Raw genomic sequence first — 16,013 nt, 5'->3', positions numbered from 1 at the left:
AAGTTTAAATTCAGTTCTTACTTAACATTGATATATGTAAATATTAATCCATTATTTGTAAAGTATTCATATATTGCAAGTAATGTGCTTTATATCCGATACTTTTAAAACTATAAGAGATAGAAATTTAATTATTATTTGGTATAAAATACTTTCCTTATACTTTACATAGTCAATTATAAATACTGTGTTCAAAAATTTAAGTAAGCATAAGTATGCAGGAATTTTAGAGGCTGATGAAAAAAGTAGCTGAGGAAGAGGAAGAAATGCAACGGATGTTAGAGGCTAGAGAGATAGTTAAAGGATAAAAAATTGATGTTTTATGGGATAAAATTCAAAATTATGAAGTTTAACATAGGGAGTACATTAAGAAAAAGAGAAGAAGGGAAGGAATGGCTGAAAAAGCTAGAGAGAAGAAAAGAGAAAATATAGGGAATTGAGGGAGTGAGTCTGGTGGATTAGATGTTCTTCCAAAAATAAAGGTATAAGTATGTGATATGTGGGCCAAAGATAAAGGAGTATGTATTAGTAGATGTAAGAATATGTATATTCCTTGTTTAAGTTAAGTTTTACGTTTGTAATTAAATAATGTTTATGTTAAAAATTTGTTATATACAACTGGTATATATTAATTTAAGTTGCAGGAAGATTGTATGTGGAGCGGTCTCTTTGTAATCCAATTTTGGAAAACAATATCTATGAATCTATCTATCTATCTATCTATTAAATTTTATATAAATTATGGTACAGTAAAAAACTCATGACACTTTAAAGAATGTTTTTAACGCTTTGAACTCTTTTAAATAAATAATTTAATAGCTGATTTGTGAATGATTTGTTTATATGAATAGCTCTATATATGCATGGTGGGGCATTTAAAATTGGTTAACTGAATAATTTACTTAATTTTCTCAATAGAAAAAAAGAGTCAAAGCTATCATGAGCCTATTAAAACTGAGCAACTTTGTTTGACACATTTTTTTCTATTGTGAAAAGCAAACAAGTTATACAAATGAACTGTTTTAAATGCCCCATTCTGTATACATATACTGGTTTCTAAATGTAACTAATGATTATTAGGCAGTCTACATGCACATATCATATAATTCATATTATAACTAAACTCTTTGTGACATAAAGATACCTCTACTTATTTTAATCTTACAGGTACTAATGATGCATGAGCACTCATATAAGCATATTATTGCCATATACACAGAAATTTTATAACTCTATTATCGTGGGTTGTATTCTTTATTAACAACATAAAATTTATGTTTTTTACCAAATAAACCCCATATGACAGCAACGTTCTCGATGATCAAATTGAAAGGAATTGTTGATACTGCCCCACATATGCATAGTATGAATCGAGGAATACCAAATCGATATAAAGAAAATGATTTAAATACTCCAAAAACATACATATAAATATTCACTGCACCAATGAAAGTGCACAGAAAATCCATAAATTGTGGACAAACAATAGGATAAAGTCCAGCTAATATAACATTTGAAGTAGAAAGAGGCAATGTTACCCATGCATAACAGGATATGCCTAGAAGTAACTTTTTACTCAATGGAATTGCTTTGGAATGTACGACAAGTAATATACCTTGTAACCATCTTTTTCTTTGTTGTACAAAATCCCATAATGTAAATGGTGATTTTTCCCACATTTCACCATCTATAAAATCAAACGTGTATCCTTGAGTAAATGCCTTCATTGCAAAGAAACAATCCTCCGCTACAGATCCATCCAATCCATTGTTGAAAGATACTTGTCTTTCTGCACCCATCTATGACAAAGATATTTGGTAAGTTTTTACTATAATTCAAATATCAGTGTAAGTTATGCAATAAAAGATTACCTGAGTAACAAAATAAGAACCTTTCATACTAAAGAATGGCTTATGAAACATAGTGAATTGTAATCTTAATTTTCCCATATCATCTGCTACTCTAAAACTGTCTGCTAAAGTGGTAATCCAATTAACAACATCTTCATTTGCATACGTTATTAGCCCTTGTCCAAATTGATGTTTTCCATCCAATACAAAATTCAATATTCCACGGACAGAATTTTCAGTCAATAAAGTCTCTTCGTCAAGGTGCACAATCCAATCATGATCTGCTAATTCATTTATTGAACTTTCCAAGCAATACTGCAAAGCACGTGCTTTGAACAAAGCACCACTGCTTGTACGATAATTTGGTGGTACAACAACTTCTCTAACTCTACGATGAAGAGGCAATCCGACTGGTATATCACTTACTACTTCAATTTGAAAATTCTCTAAACCTGTTTCTATACACTTGTCTAAATTTTTCTTCACGTTTGTTTTAATTAAATTTGGGTAGTTTCCACGTGTCACTATTCTAATACAAATGAATGGTGCAAGTAATGGTGAACCTTTTAATACAATTTTATCTGGGAATGCATTGTAAATTGTCAACCCAACGAAGTTAAATAAAACTTGAGGAAAAGAAAGAAATGTAAGTGTTCTTAAGAAGTACAAAGTGAATGCACCAACAAATCCATATTGAACCCATGGGTCTAATTGTTCTTTCCTATCAATGCCCCAACTAAGTCCACCAGTAATTAATTCAAGAACAATTATAACCATACATAATACACAACAGTGTAAAATGTGTTTTGTTATACTGTTCAGCATTATTCCTGCAAATTATAAAATTAAATAAATTAGCAATTACAAACATTATATGTACACTTCGCTATGTTTTTAACATTAATCAATGTAATAAAATTTTCTTATAAGTACAGCTAATAAAATAAAACTTTTTAAATAAATGTAAATTAATGTTTATTTTTTATTTAGTGTACAAGAAATTAGAAATAAATATAATAATAATTAGTAATAAATTCTCTTTATATAAGAAAGTATATTGTAACTTAATGAAAACAACATAACCTTATTAGCTTGTACTTTTAGATATGTACATTGAAAACTTACATAACATATTAAACAATAGTAGATATTGGTATTGATATCACGGACAATCTCAAATTATAACTTATTAATCTAATTTTCAGATTCAGAGAGTGATAAATTACTTTGTAAATTTTGATACAAATATTATATTAAGATTCCTAGTAAATATATATCATTCTTCCAATTTGTTCAAATTCGATTAAAACGATGTTTCAAACATTTCGTTACATGTACCTTTTCTGTGCAATCAAATTTAATCCGATATATTATTCGAAAAAATCTTTTCTCGGCCCATTGCCCTTGGCAACAGGTGAATACAATTAGATGTCACATCAAATAATTACAGACCGACACGAACAAAATTAATTTTTATAATTATAATAGCACTTGTTTTTTATTGATTTTCGTTAACTCGGAGAATTATTTATATTCACACATTCTTTAAGTCTATTTCACTACTCAGGTGACTAAATACTGACAAAAGATAACAAATCTAAGATACTTGTAAATCGATTTTTTCACTCTCAACTAGTAACAATGAATGTATTTAATTCCGTTAACAAAGAACATTAAATAACTATCCTCCTCAGATTTTATTTCAGTTTCACATATATTGTAGTACTTCAAAAAACTAAGCAACGCGCATTTTTTATATTGGCGGTAATTTAATTTAAAGGGAGTGAAACAAAGCCCTAAAAGCGTAGTATGTAATAAGAATAATTGGAATTTCTCGCGGAAGTACTGAATTCTCTCGACTTTTAATGTATCCCCAAAATGATTTTATGGAATTTTCCAATTAAATTATTATACAAATATATTTTAAAAACTCGATAGGATTATCATTGTTTGGCAAAGTTCTATCAATTACTCCAATAAGATTTTATTTATCAAGTGCTAACTTGATCCTTACGTTTCTTACAGATTAGTCATCTAGAGTGAAATGGGCATTTTTAATATTTGAAAAAAATACCTATTTTGTAACATTATACTTTGGCAAGAACATTTTAATTCCTGTCGTTTTGTAATCACCGCGGGTACAAATAATTCAACGAGTCAGTAACGAGAACAGTGTGGTCGGATTTAGCATAACTGAGTGCATCGACGGTGACACTAGTAACGACGAACGTTTCTTAGCGTTTAACGAAGTGGCGGGGAAAGCCGGCATATCCTACCACACGAGCCACATGTTACGCCAGGTCAACACTTCACGCAACTTCGGGAAATCGATAAAGAACGTGAATGGGAGCCTTTCTCTGAATCTTCAATGAAATTCTTCGTCTCTCTTCTCGCTCCGTCTTGCTTGGCGGTTGAGTGATGTCTTCCGTGGGCGCGCCAGGGGGCTCCGTTTTTATACGACGTTTGAGACGACTGTCGACCAATCGGAGCCTAACTGGCTGCTGATTGGCACGGGAGGCTGCTGCTTCGCCGAACTAGTTCTGGTTTCTTTGAACATGAACATAAAAAGACTCACACTTCGTCTTCTTTCTCGATTTCCCTTTTAGTTTGTAGTTTACATATACACATACTCATGCTGCAGTTGTTTTGTATTTGTTTTACAATCGATCATGGTACCAAAATCCATCTAAGTATTTAATTTTTTAAATTTATTAATAATTGTGATGGCGGAATCCAATCGTATGTACTTGTGAAATAATATGTTAACATTACAACCATTGTATACTATTGTTTCTTCATTAATAATTAGTATTCATTATTACTTACAGAGAATGTATGTTTAACGTTGCCTAAAAATATAACAAAGCAAATTAGTACATGCAAAAACAGTGAACAATATATCATAAACTTTTTGCAAAACACATTGCCATCAAATGACAGTAATTCAATTGCTGATGAATTAAGAAAGGTACAATAAAATATATAAGATAAAGTATTTAAAATATGCATTAATGTATAATTATTTTTTAGTCATTTATACTCAGTAAACATAAAAATAATTGGAACAGAAAGAAAAGATGTAAAGGGAAATTATTAACAAGTAGAAAACGAATGCAACTTGGTTTGCGTAAAATTGGTTATAAGGATGGCATGAAATATAATGATTTATTGCCATTAAATCAATTGTGGCTAAACTATATGCAACAAATGTTAGGTGACAAGTTTTTTAGTAATGTACCAAAAGATCCTACTGATTCTAATTGGGAAACCGTTAATCAACAATTAATTAAAGCAGATTTCCATGGTGCTGAAATATCAGTTGTAGGATCAAAATGTCCTAGTTTAATCGGGTTACATGGAATAGTTATTCAAGATAGTAAAAATACTTTCAGAATTTGTGGAAAAGATAACATTATTCGAAGTATGTAAATTATTTCACATTTTCCTAAAATTAAATGTTATTCAAATATTACATATTGTAATATACATTTCTTTTCAGCTATACCTAAGGATGTTATTATTATGAATATTTATTTAAAACAAATAAAACTGGAATTATTTGGAAAAGATATTTCCATTAAACCTGCAGACCGTACAATAAAAAAATTGAAGAGTGGTCGTATATATGAATTGTAAAGATATGTATTATGTGTAATGTGTGCATGTGTAAAACATACAAACACAAAATTGTGTACAAATACTATGTAATTTATGTGAAATCAATTACAATTTATAAAATTATTAAGAAGTAAACTCACCAAACAATATTTGTAATCTAATAATAAACATACATTTTATAGAAAAATATAATTATATCCAATGCATTTTAATTTATAGTAATGTAATATTTTATATGTTTAATTGTAAATGTTTTACTTAAAAAGACTTATTAAAATTGATAAATAATAATCTATTATTGTATACAAAAATAATATCATAAAGGGACTTTAGAAAGTGAGTTTAATTTCAATATGCAAGAATATAAAATTAACATAAAGGAAGTATGTATCCAAATCATATTACTGTTTATTTTAATAAATTTAAATGTGGTTTTGAATTGATATATGTATGTTTGTATAGTCAACATCAATCTTAGTATGTTCCAAATTTATTAATATTTTATTATAATTCGTAATATCCAAACAATGATACAATTACATTACTATTTGTTTTCAAAACGGCATTAAATACACTTTTTAATCTACAATTTTATTCATTACATAATTTCAATGAAGATGAAGTGATTATTAGGAATGTTACAGATTCTCGTTCGCATCATCTAATTTTAACACCTTTATTTAATACATGCAGCTAAAATTACTGCACTCATTACATATCAAACGAAAGTCATTTTGTCATGATAGACAATTATTGCAACAAACATTGTTCAAATATATTTGAAAATGTTCTGTTACATTGTTATATTATAGTTCTTCAACTTCCAACTTTCGTTTTATACTTATGAATCATGAGAACAATTTATAAGTGAATATCTCAATTATTTTAAGATCTGTGACAAAAGAAAATGTCACTTAAAATGTATTATGCAATAAGATTGCTCTTTTAGGAACATTGAATGTAAGATGTGTTAGGAAAAATGTAATTTTTCCGGTATATCTTATACACTGATCCTGATCTGTTACTAGAGCATTTTATACAGACAATGTGTAACGAGCAGAAACGTTAACAATACGATTCTGTCAGTTTCTACATATGCATTGGAATATGACCTCTCAACATACATTAATATTTGTATTATAATTTCATTATACATTAATACAATGATATAACGAATAATACATCCGGATAGGATGATACTATACATACATTATATAAACCAAATATAATAAGTAAAAAAAAACTTCAAATTACACTTCTAAAGACTAAACACGTTAATAAACGAAAGTACAATTAATTTATATGTCTTAACACCTTCAAATATTTTTACAGACGTTACATGCTTTAATTTAACGTATACAAAGAAATATAAGGTAGTAATATTGTAAACCAACATAAACAAGTCTTAGTACATATATCCATACATCAATATGACGGAATTGTTAAAAAGTTCGTTCTTTTCTAATGGATTAAATATTTGCTTCGTTTAGTAAGAGTATATCAGAGAATTATCTTCATTATCGGTTTTTTTTTTTTTTAGCAGAGTATATAACAACGTTGCTATTCTATATTTCATATTTTGGCTGCCAGGCCAGATACTAAATTTTTATTTATGCAAGCCACAGCAACGACACAGACACTAAAGTATACACTGATAGACAGATAAACGCGTTTTATATCTCACTATATTAAGTTTCTAGATACATTATAGAGAGTTTAGACTTAGCTTCGTTTTTTCTTGTTGTTATACTGATGTACTGATATATGCCGCTTTTTTTCTTTATTTTGCTAAGTATTTTGAGGCTCATACAGTTAACTCTGACAACAACTTTTTAATGAATCTAAACAGATTCATTTTCCTACTAAAAATGATATATTAGAATATTTTTTTACCATTTTCCATGAATGGATACAATCATCAATTTTGGATTTTTGTTTTTTTTAATGGTCATTTACACATAATTAGCCAAATTTTTTTTTTCCTTTTCTTTTTATCTTTTTACCAAAGAGGAAGCACTTTATAATTTCGTGACATATTTATTAAAGTGAAACTTACAAGTATTTTTTAAGACCATTAATTTTACGTTACCTTAAACTAAAATTCTGTTCAATACTTAAACAAAGGCACGTACGTACATAATACATCGATATATATGTAAAACTATGTAATGATTACTTTGCAAAGTAACATGAAATAATCAAATTTAACTTGAGAAAGTTTCAATACAATATGGATTACTAAAATTAACTATTGCATGTTTGCTTAAAGATTCATGCATGATGCATACTTGCAAATTATGTATTTTTTTAATATGGTTTTATTTTAGTAAATAATATGGTACTCTTTGATTATTGTAACAGTAAATTAATCGTTTTATAAACGTTACCCATAAACTAGAAATTCGCGCTTAAATATTTTGTAATTTACTCTGAATTTATTATCTTTATTATATTACAATTGTTTCGCAGCAATGCTTTTCTCTTTAACGATATTGTGTCAGCATTTAATAATAATTATGGGCTATTGAAATAATCTTGTTCTACCTACATATTATAGAAAAGTAGATTTTGTTGATCTCTGTTATTTAATGCGTTGCACATTGAATTTCACATACCATAACCTTGGTATGCTGCTGCTGCAGTAGGCGCATAAACATTCTGTGGAGGTGCACCATATACACCTTGTGGTGTATAACCAGATGCCATCATACCTGGTCCTGCCGTTAGCATTAACTGAGGTTCCGCTACAAATATACAACGTATATAATTGTAAAATATATACATACATTTTATAAAAATGGGTACAACAAATACTTACGCATAATCATAGGCTTGTGTTCTTGATGATCAGTTTCTTCAAGACGTTGACTTTCAGCTTCCTCCAGTTTATCAACCTATTGAAAAATACATGAAACCGCTGCTGTGATTTGCGCAACATCATTAGTTAAAGGTATTTGAAGTTGCAAATAGTCATACCTTAGTAATATATTCTCGTGCGACTTGTATAAGGTATGGCATGGCAAAGTGTAAGATACGATGTCTCCATGCAAGTTCTAGAATAACATCTGGATGAAGCAAATCATAACAGTGAAACAGGCATGCTGCAAAACAATCTTTCGACCCTCTTTCCAAGAACCATTCTAATAATTCTTGGGCAACTTCGGTATTTCGAGATTCTGCTGCGTATTCCATAGCATCTCTGTTTGAAATGCAAATATAATAATCAAGAGAAATAAATAATAATTTAAAAAAATAAAATTTACTAGTATTTAATGAAACTTCAAATATGTTGATATAATTTACCTAAATAGTCGATCTTTCTTACAAAGTTCCACTGATTGTTTCCATCTATTATTTCCTTTATACAAGTATGCAGCAATTCTTCTGAATTCAATCAATTCGTGCTTCTCCAATTGTTGTGCTAGTGCGATATTATCAAAATTATCAAACGCGTCGATCGACGTTCTAAGACCTTGATAATCTTCCTCGTCAATAAGTAGACCGTTTAATGCTTCGTTAATTGCTTTGTTGTTTAAAGCTTGAACTGATCTTAAGTATGGTTTTACAAGTTGTAAATTCCCTGTCCGTTTGAAATATGCAACTCCTCTTGTATGATCCATACGTGGAGCAAGTACGAGTAATATATCATTCAAAAGTAGAGGTTTATATTCAACATAAAACTGTATAGCTTTGTAATAAAGTTCGACATTTGCCACTTTAGTAATCACATCTTTAAAATGACCTTCTCGCCAGGCTTCAGTGGGATGTTGCATCATTGCAAGTACTGCATTATCATATTCTTCATATTTATCATACAAAAATACAAGTTCTGCCCATAAATGTGCCTGTTCTGCTGCACGAAGTACCTGTTTAATCAATAAATATAAAGTGTACTTTTTAGTTAAATATTTCTAAATAATACATATTTAATAGTATACCTTTGGTATATTAACGCGGGACCAGAAGAGTTCAAGATGTTCTCTCATTCGTTGAGGTTTATATTTGCTATAAAGTATAGCTAATTCAGTAAACATTCCCATATGTGCTCTTTCAAGTCCTAACGCTGCTTCTAAGAGATTAATAAGTTCCTCAAAATGTCCTCGATCTTGGTAATAATTAATTAAATCTTCAAGTTCATCAGCATGTACAACTATGTGTAATCCACACATTTGTGCTAATCTAAACTCTCCGCTATCGACGCAAGCGAAACAAACTTCTTTCCATGTACGAGTTGAATTGGCTTTACGAGCACTATCAACGGCACCTTGGAATTCTTTCAAGTGAACGAGCGTAATAGCTAATCGTGCAAAATTTGATACGTTGTTGTACAAAAGTTTAGCAGCATCGTACATCTTGTCATCGAAACATCTGTCGCCAATCTAAACCAATCACACAATATAAATTAATGTTCATAAATATATAACTTTTTTAAAACACGTGTGTATTAACCTTTTGTATATCAGCATGATTAGGGCCGGAAATAAATTCTTCAAGATCTGCAAGTCTGTTAGTTCTCGCATATGCATATATTAATTCGCTTTCTATGAAAGATTCACGTGCTTTCTTGCGAGCCATTTGCAAGTAACGTACTAAGTCCTCCCAGTGAGAAGTTCGATGAGCAGTCTCCACTACATCTACATATGCTGATGGATCATCTGCTTTAATGAAACTGTCAATGGCTTCTTTAACTAATCCTTGTTGCAACTGTGCTCTAGCTAATTGAGACCATACTGGCGGTTCATTACACCTACAAGAAACGAATTGATAAAAAACAAAATTTGTAATAAAACTATGGTTATTAAAAATTATACTTTACCTTTCAGCAAATTCATAAGCTCTGTCTAAGTTGTTAACTTGCTCAATTAAAACTTGAATGGCTGATGTATTGACGTCGAATTTTTTAAAGATAGCAAAAGCTTCTTCGTACAATTCATTGTTAATAGCTATATTAGCAATATCCGGAGCATCATAGTTATCCAATCGATTTATATATTCCATTACACGCGTACGATCAGCCTTTATTGCTGTTAGAATTAAAAGATTTTGTAAATTACGATGATCGCTAAAAACACTACTATCGAGTACAATTTTCTCAAGTAGTTCAATTAGCTCGTTTGGTAAGTCAGCAGTCATAAAGGCCTTGACAGTAACTGATATATCTTCAGGATCTTGAGTTTCTGACAAAGCTGTTTGCACAACCTATCGATAACAATTTCAGTAAAAATAAAATATTGTTGAATACCTTTGCGAAGTAATTACTTTACCTATTTCATTCAATGTAAACTAACCTGATCTATTAATTGCCTTTTGTACGGATTGCTTTCGAGAAGAACTTCCGCCCACAAATCAGGATCTCTGCGCCGTACCAAGTATCTTGCTTCACTTTTGAAAAGACTATTTTCGTTGCATACGCTTATTAATTCCCGATCACACTGACCGCGCTCATATGCAATACATGCTAAATGTGGATCACGTTTTTCACAATACTTGCCTACTACTCTACTGTCATAAAACTGGTTTTCTCTACAAAAACAAAAATTAATTAATAATACGAAATTAAATTGTGTGTACCTTAAAAAAAAAAATTATTCTTACGGACTTACTTGAGAAATCTTTCAGGGTTATTGTTGCTATCAATGTATATTTTTGCTAGTGCATTATGTGTTGCAGGCTCAACACAACTTTCATGAACACGAGATTCTAGCCATGGAAGTAAGAGTTTTAAACGATTTCTTTTTTCAACTTCTTCAACAAGTTCATCGGTCGAAAATTGCCCACGCACAACTAAAATTAGATTTTTTATTATATCCTCTGAACAATCAACATCCAATAAACCACCCACCACGACTGGCAAACGTGATGGATTTACCTACAAATGAACAATATTAATTTCATTTATATGCAATTAAAAAAAAAAATATCATTTGCGTAAAAATTATTAATTTCACTCTAAATTTAAAGTATATTAATATTGAAACTTACTTTTTGAACATAAATTTCAATGTACTTTTGTAGATTATTTCGGTAAAGATAAAGTACAAGATCATGTACAAAATCAAATCGATCACACACAATTATCAAAGGTAACTGATCAGACAATTTTGCTTCCTTGAGAAAGTTCTTGACACGTTCTGGATTATAGCAATTACTCTCTCTACAAATTCGTTCAACTTCTTTAATTTGCCCAGTTTTACAAGCTGCTTGGATATATTTAAAGTGCACCTCCTGATCTTGGCTGAAGTTAACAATAGATCCCAAGAAGTAAAATAATCCTTCATATGATTTAAAGCTTTCAAATAAATCTAAAAGTAATAATAGAATTAGCTATATAAACTGACACAAAGTGTAAGATTAAAATAATGTTTAATATGTATAATTAACATAATAAATACCTATTAATGCTTTAGTGGTCAACTGTTCATGATACTTTGTTGCAATTTGAATACAAATTTGTAAATTTTGTCTTATATTAGCAGTTAACATTGCTTTCAAACACTCTAAAGAATCTTCAACAGATAATGTTCCAAAAAATCCAACAAGCCAATCTGGTGATAGTAAATGTGTATGTACAACAGCTCTTTTAATGTCGTATAAATCAGTGTAATGTTCCAAAGCGCGCTGTAACAATCCAGCTTTTTCACATAATTGCGCGATATGAGCTCTGTCGTAATGAGTAAACATTTGATTCCCTAAGATTGCATCGGCAACTTGTGGAGCAGACATCAAATTCATTTCTAAAAGACGTGTTTGTAAAGCTCCTTCGCTTGGCCAATTATTTTTTAAAGCATCCAACAAAAATGATGTACATTGCTGTACCATGTTTTGCTCCATAAATATGTCCACAATCTACAAAAATAAAGAAATACTCATTCATTTTAGAAAAAAAAAAATATTATAATTTAAAGTATTCATAAACAATATTACAACACTTACTTGATTGATATCAGCTAAAGGTTCATCATCCTGAACCAACATTTGGGCAAATGCTACACCCTGATCAGGATTTATTCTCATGACATTTCTTAATAAAAATATATAATCCGGAGTGTAGGAAACTTTCTTTGCATATAATACAATTTTTTGGAACTGACCAGTTTCTGCAAAACATTGTATAACTTTATTGGGAACATTAGCTCTTAAGTAAACACTAAGAGCTAAAGTTGGATCAGCTTGTTTCACCAAGTCACCCAATTCTTCACTACACTCTAGCTTATCTTCTTTCAACCATTTTTCAAGAAGTTGTTTACGTCCTTGTACAAGTACTGGACGACATAATTCTAAAGATTCATATTTGTTTAATTGCCCTTGATCCAGAAGTATTCCAAAATATTGCAACAAAGGAGATGTTTGTCCTTGTGTTGCCGGTACCTAACATACAAATAATTATTTTTATGTTGATACATTATACTTAGAAATTCATTTCAAACTATAAACATACTTGTTGAAATCGTTGAATAGTTGTTGGAGTTCGTAGTATTCCTTTTGGAGCGTTTGCTGCAACTTTTGCTGCTTCAGCATACTGCCCATTTTGAAAAAGCATATTAAATTTCCTCACAAATAAATCCTCAGCTCCTGACAAATTATTCCTTACAGCCATTCGCAATGCAAGTTCAGAATTTTGTAGTACTCCATTTATGTATGGAATTATATTTTCTTCGTCAACAGATACAGATAATACTTGACCTTTTCGATTTACTCCTATTATTCCACCAGATGCTTCATGCGGAGCAGTAACAAAAATTGTTTCCCCGGATATGCGATTCATAAATATACATGTTGCAGATTCAATATCATACATATGTATATAACCATATTTTGTTATTAAATATATAACATCATATTTTGAGCTGACTTGCATTGCAACAGGAAAATCATTTCCAGCTTCTGGTGGGAAAAACACGTCTACTGCCTTCTTTGGAAATGGGTGGTTACCAGCAGGAGGTTGACCTACTTCGATAATGTGAAGTTTTGCGCCTTGTACTGTTCTAACAGCAAAACAGAACAAATTACTTGGTTCTGCATTCCCTTCCATTTTAAATTGGGCAAAAGAAGCTGCATGTCCTTCGATTGGCTGAGAACACTTTCTTTCAACAGAATAAAGTTGCATAGCACCAACCACTCTATTATGCTGAGCAGAAATACCAATTAACAAAAGCCAAGTTTGCTTTGGATCAGTTCTATAGTTAATTATTTGGCAGCCATTTAATGAAGAATGTCTATCAAACATTTTATTTGGAGTCGATTCTCCTTCCATGGACCAATGATACACTGCAGTCTCTGTTACCAATGCCAAAGTATTTAAAGATATCCACTTCCAAAAGACTACATCTTCTGTCATTGTATGAGCTTTCATTTTTGATTTCATCTCTATGTTAAATATCTGAAGTGTTTTCAACGCTATTATAACAAATGTAAAATATATATCATTATGTTTTTCATTAAAACACAGAATCTGTTCTCTTTACAACCAAATATTATTTAAATATCACAAAATTAAAAGTACAAATTATTATACTTTTACTAAACATTGGTAATACTAAGTTTTATTCGTATTAAAAAAAAAAAACATTATTCATTACCTTTCAAAGCAATGACTTTACTCGCAGGATTCATAATTGCAGAATCTGCAGAAATGGGTCTTCTAATAGGATTAGCAGAATCATTCATATCGATAATAACTACCTGTGCGGTATCACCAACTTTCTCTCTGACACAAATGAATTTATCAGATTCCATAGTAAGTGTATTGAAACTAACATTATTAGCATTAATTCCAACAGCTGTAAGCTATAACAAATAATAAAACACAAACTTATAAAACATATAAAGTAAATTAATATTACTTTTAAATATTTCTTTTTACAAATAATATCTCCTATATATTCTTTATTAATACTATTATTATTCATTAATCCTTTTCTGATCTTTAAACTATTTTCAAATCAAGAAACACAGAGATAATACTATTATATTGATTATATTCGTTACTTGTTTAATTATAACCATTTAAAAAGTAACAAGGTAGAATATAGTTTAATAACTATCTAAACATCTATAAATCAATGCAACGAAAGAATACTTTGTATTTGTTCATTCTGAAAATTTTGTGAAAACCATATGTTAAGGTAATTATAATGTAAAGTGAATAGTAAAAATCGAAAATGTTTCATCTAGAACAAGGAACAATTAGTGTATAATTATTGTATATCAATGCAAACATTAAAATGTGTTCTAATAAAAATTGTAACTCGTCTGTAAAAAAAATAATTAACGAAATACTATCTCAAATTATATGTTTCTTCCACGCTATACTTAAGTTAAATACAAAAAGATGAACCTTTTAATTAGAAAATTCACGACATATAAAGACGGAAATAAGGGGCGTATATGCCGAGTAGACATGGCCCTCATTGATAAAAAAAAATCAATTTATTTTTCTCGCCAACTTTCCGATATAGAACGATATCACTATGTTCGGTTAACCTCTACATATTCTATCACGAATGTACTCTTAAATTGTTAACATTTTTGCATCCCGAAAAACGTACAATCGTATTATACCTGTCAAAGTAATGTCAATTTGAAAAGGTTTAACGGAACTTCCGTCCTATCATCGGTGGAACAAATAGTAACCAAAAAACTGAATAATAAAACATTACAAATGTAACATAAAGTTGATAATACAACATAAAAATGAATATCATTGACGACGTGTCGAAATAATTGAGGAACCGGGCATGAAAACAGGTCACTTACCTGGAGATGTTCTTGAAACCTTATGGGTAGTAACTGCGTCATTTTTCTGATGTTTTCCAAAACTTTCCGAGGTTTTCTAGCCGCTGTTATTTAGTCGAAATAATATTGCGGCTATCTACCGTTTCTATGTACAAGTGTTTTGACCTATGGTGCGCTTCTCAACCAGAAAACCTCAGCTCAACCATCAGCGCACAAAACCAACTGACGCAAAGTGAATGCCGTCACTACTTGCCGCTGACACCCATCATGGCCGCCAACGACCGCCCCTCTGTCTAAAAATAGTTCCTCAAGTACAAAAGTGTTTCGATCGATTCTATATCTTGATATTGCCAAACGTTTTTAAATGCATCAAAATAATAACACTATATGATTCACCTAATTTGACACCTAACAATATTACAATCAACGTTGAAACGATTATAGTACTTTAAATATTCATCAGCGTAAGAATACATACAACTCAATTTTGTGATAAATCTCGAACACCACCCCTTCCTTTCTTCAATCCACATCCCCCACTACCTACTGAGAATGAAGCCGCAACGACGCTTAAGTGTACACGTAGTATACATCCTCCTAATAACCTTTAGTGTATGAATATACTTTAATCTAATATATAATTACAATTATATCACATCAAATATTTTGGCGCACTTCTCTAATATCAAATAAGTTACGTGCACAAAGAAAATGCAACAAAAGTCATATATCGTTTGATCGATTAATAAAAATTGGACACTTCCAAATTACGTTTGTACGTTTCTAAGATCTGATTAACACATCGTTAAT

At 30.3% G+C, this 16,013-nt stretch overlaps 4 protein-coding genes across 8 annotated transcripts in view; 1 reads left to right on the top strand and 3 right to left on the bottom strand.

Annotated features, from left to right (window-relative positions):
* Positions 1-16,013, bottom strand: part of LOC122402287 — a 684,713-nt gene that overhangs the window by 539,819 nt on the left and 128,881 nt on the right. The window lies entirely within an intron of this gene.
* Positions 181-4,264, bottom strand: LOC122402297 (beta-1,4-mannosyltransferase egh). 4 transcript variants are annotated; one of them, XM_043404966.1, is made up of 3 exons: positions 4,127-4,264; positions 1,872-2,680; positions 181-1,799 (listed from the first exon to the last, which is right to left on the bottom strand). In XM_043404966.1, the coding sequence occupies exons 2-3, from the start codon at positions 2,673-2,675 to the stop codon at positions 1,236-1,238; spliced, it is 1,368 nt and encodes a 455-aa protein (XP_043260901.1). In that variant the 5' UTR covers positions 2,676-2,680; positions 4,127-4,264; the 3' UTR covers positions 181-1,235. The 4 variants fall into 4 exon arrangements, with proteins under 4 accessions (XP_043260901.1, XP_043260900.1, XP_043260899.1 ...); XM_043404965.1 differs by having other exon boundaries at positions 3,925-4,248; XM_043404964.1 differs by lacking the exon at positions 4,127-4,264 and adding an exon at positions 3,189-3,487.
* Positions 4,462-5,603, top strand: LOC122402307 (ribonuclease P protein subunit p29). 2 transcript variants are annotated; one of them, XM_043404994.1, is made up of 5 exons: positions 4,462-4,589; positions 4,679-4,818; positions 4,881-5,064; positions 5,146-5,271; positions 5,350-5,603. In XM_043404994.1, the coding sequence occupies exons 1-5, from the start codon at positions 4,574-4,576 to the stop codon at positions 5,484-5,486; spliced, it is 603 nt and encodes a 200-aa protein (XP_043260929.1). In that variant the 5' UTR covers positions 4,462-4,573; the 3' UTR covers positions 5,487-5,603. The 2 variants fall into 2 exon arrangements, with proteins under 2 accessions (XP_043260929.1, XP_043260928.1); XM_043404993.1 differs by having other exon boundaries at positions 4,881-5,271.
* On the bottom strand, positions 5,974-15,616 carry LOC122402280 (clathrin heavy chain). The gene is made up of 16 exons (XM_043404929.1): positions 15,600-15,616; positions 15,225-15,496; positions 14,048-14,255; positions 12,907-13,865; positions 12,402-12,836; positions 11,861-12,314; positions 11,451-11,770; positions 11,072-11,337; positions 10,757-10,991; positions 10,285-10,667; positions 9,918-10,215; positions 9,407-9,847; positions 8,772-9,334; positions 8,445-8,667; positions 8,287-8,362; positions 5,974-8,212 (listed from the first exon to the last, which is right to left on the bottom strand). The coding sequence occupies exons 2-16, from the start codon at positions 15,264-15,266 to the stop codon at positions 8,076-8,078; spliced, it is 5,040 nt and encodes a 1,679-aa protein (XP_043260864.1). The 5' UTR covers positions 15,267-15,496; positions 15,600-15,616; the 3' UTR covers positions 5,974-8,075.

The sequence above is a fragment of the Colletes gigas genome, unplaced genomic scaffold (genome assembly GCF_013123115.1).
Source record: "Colletes gigas isolate AHSC1104 unplaced genomic scaffold, ASM1312311v1 Colletes_gigas_Sc00034, whole genome shotgun sequence".
Taxonomy (NCBI): Eukaryota; Metazoa; Arthropoda; class Insecta; order Hymenoptera; family Colletidae; genus Colletes; species Colletes gigas.
Note: the sequence above shows the minus strand (reverse complement) of the source record. Positions and strands in the feature narration are given on the sequence as shown.

Coding starts and splice junctions, on each gene's coding strand:
- LOC122402297 (XM_043404966.1), bottom strand. CDS start 2,675: ATGCTGAACAGTATAACAAAACACATTTTACACTGTTGTGTATTATGT. Junction 1,800..1,871: donor GTTCTTATTTTGTTACTCAG/GTAATCTTTTAT, acceptor TCTTTGTCATAG/ATGGGTGCAGAAAGACAAGT.
- LOC122402307 (XM_043404993.1), top strand. Junction 4,819..4,880: donor TTGCTGATGAATTAAGAAAG/GTACAATAAAAT, acceptor ATTATTTTTTAG/TCATTTATACTCAGTAAACA. Junction 5,272..5,349: donor AAAAGATAACATTATTCGAA/GTATGTAAATTA, acceptor ATTTCTTTTCAG/CTATACCTAAGGATGTTATT.
- LOC122402280 (XM_043404929.1), bottom strand. CDS start 15,266: ATGACGCAGTTACTACCCATAAGGTTTCAAGAACATCTCCAG. Junction 10,668..10,756: donor AAAGGCAATTAATAGATCAG/GTTAGTTTACAT, acceptor TGTTATCGATAG/GTTGTGCAAACAGCTTTGTC. Junction 8,213..8,286: donor ACACAAGCCTATGATTATGC/GTAAGTATTTGT, acceptor GTATATTTGTAG/CGGAACCTCAGTTAATGCTA.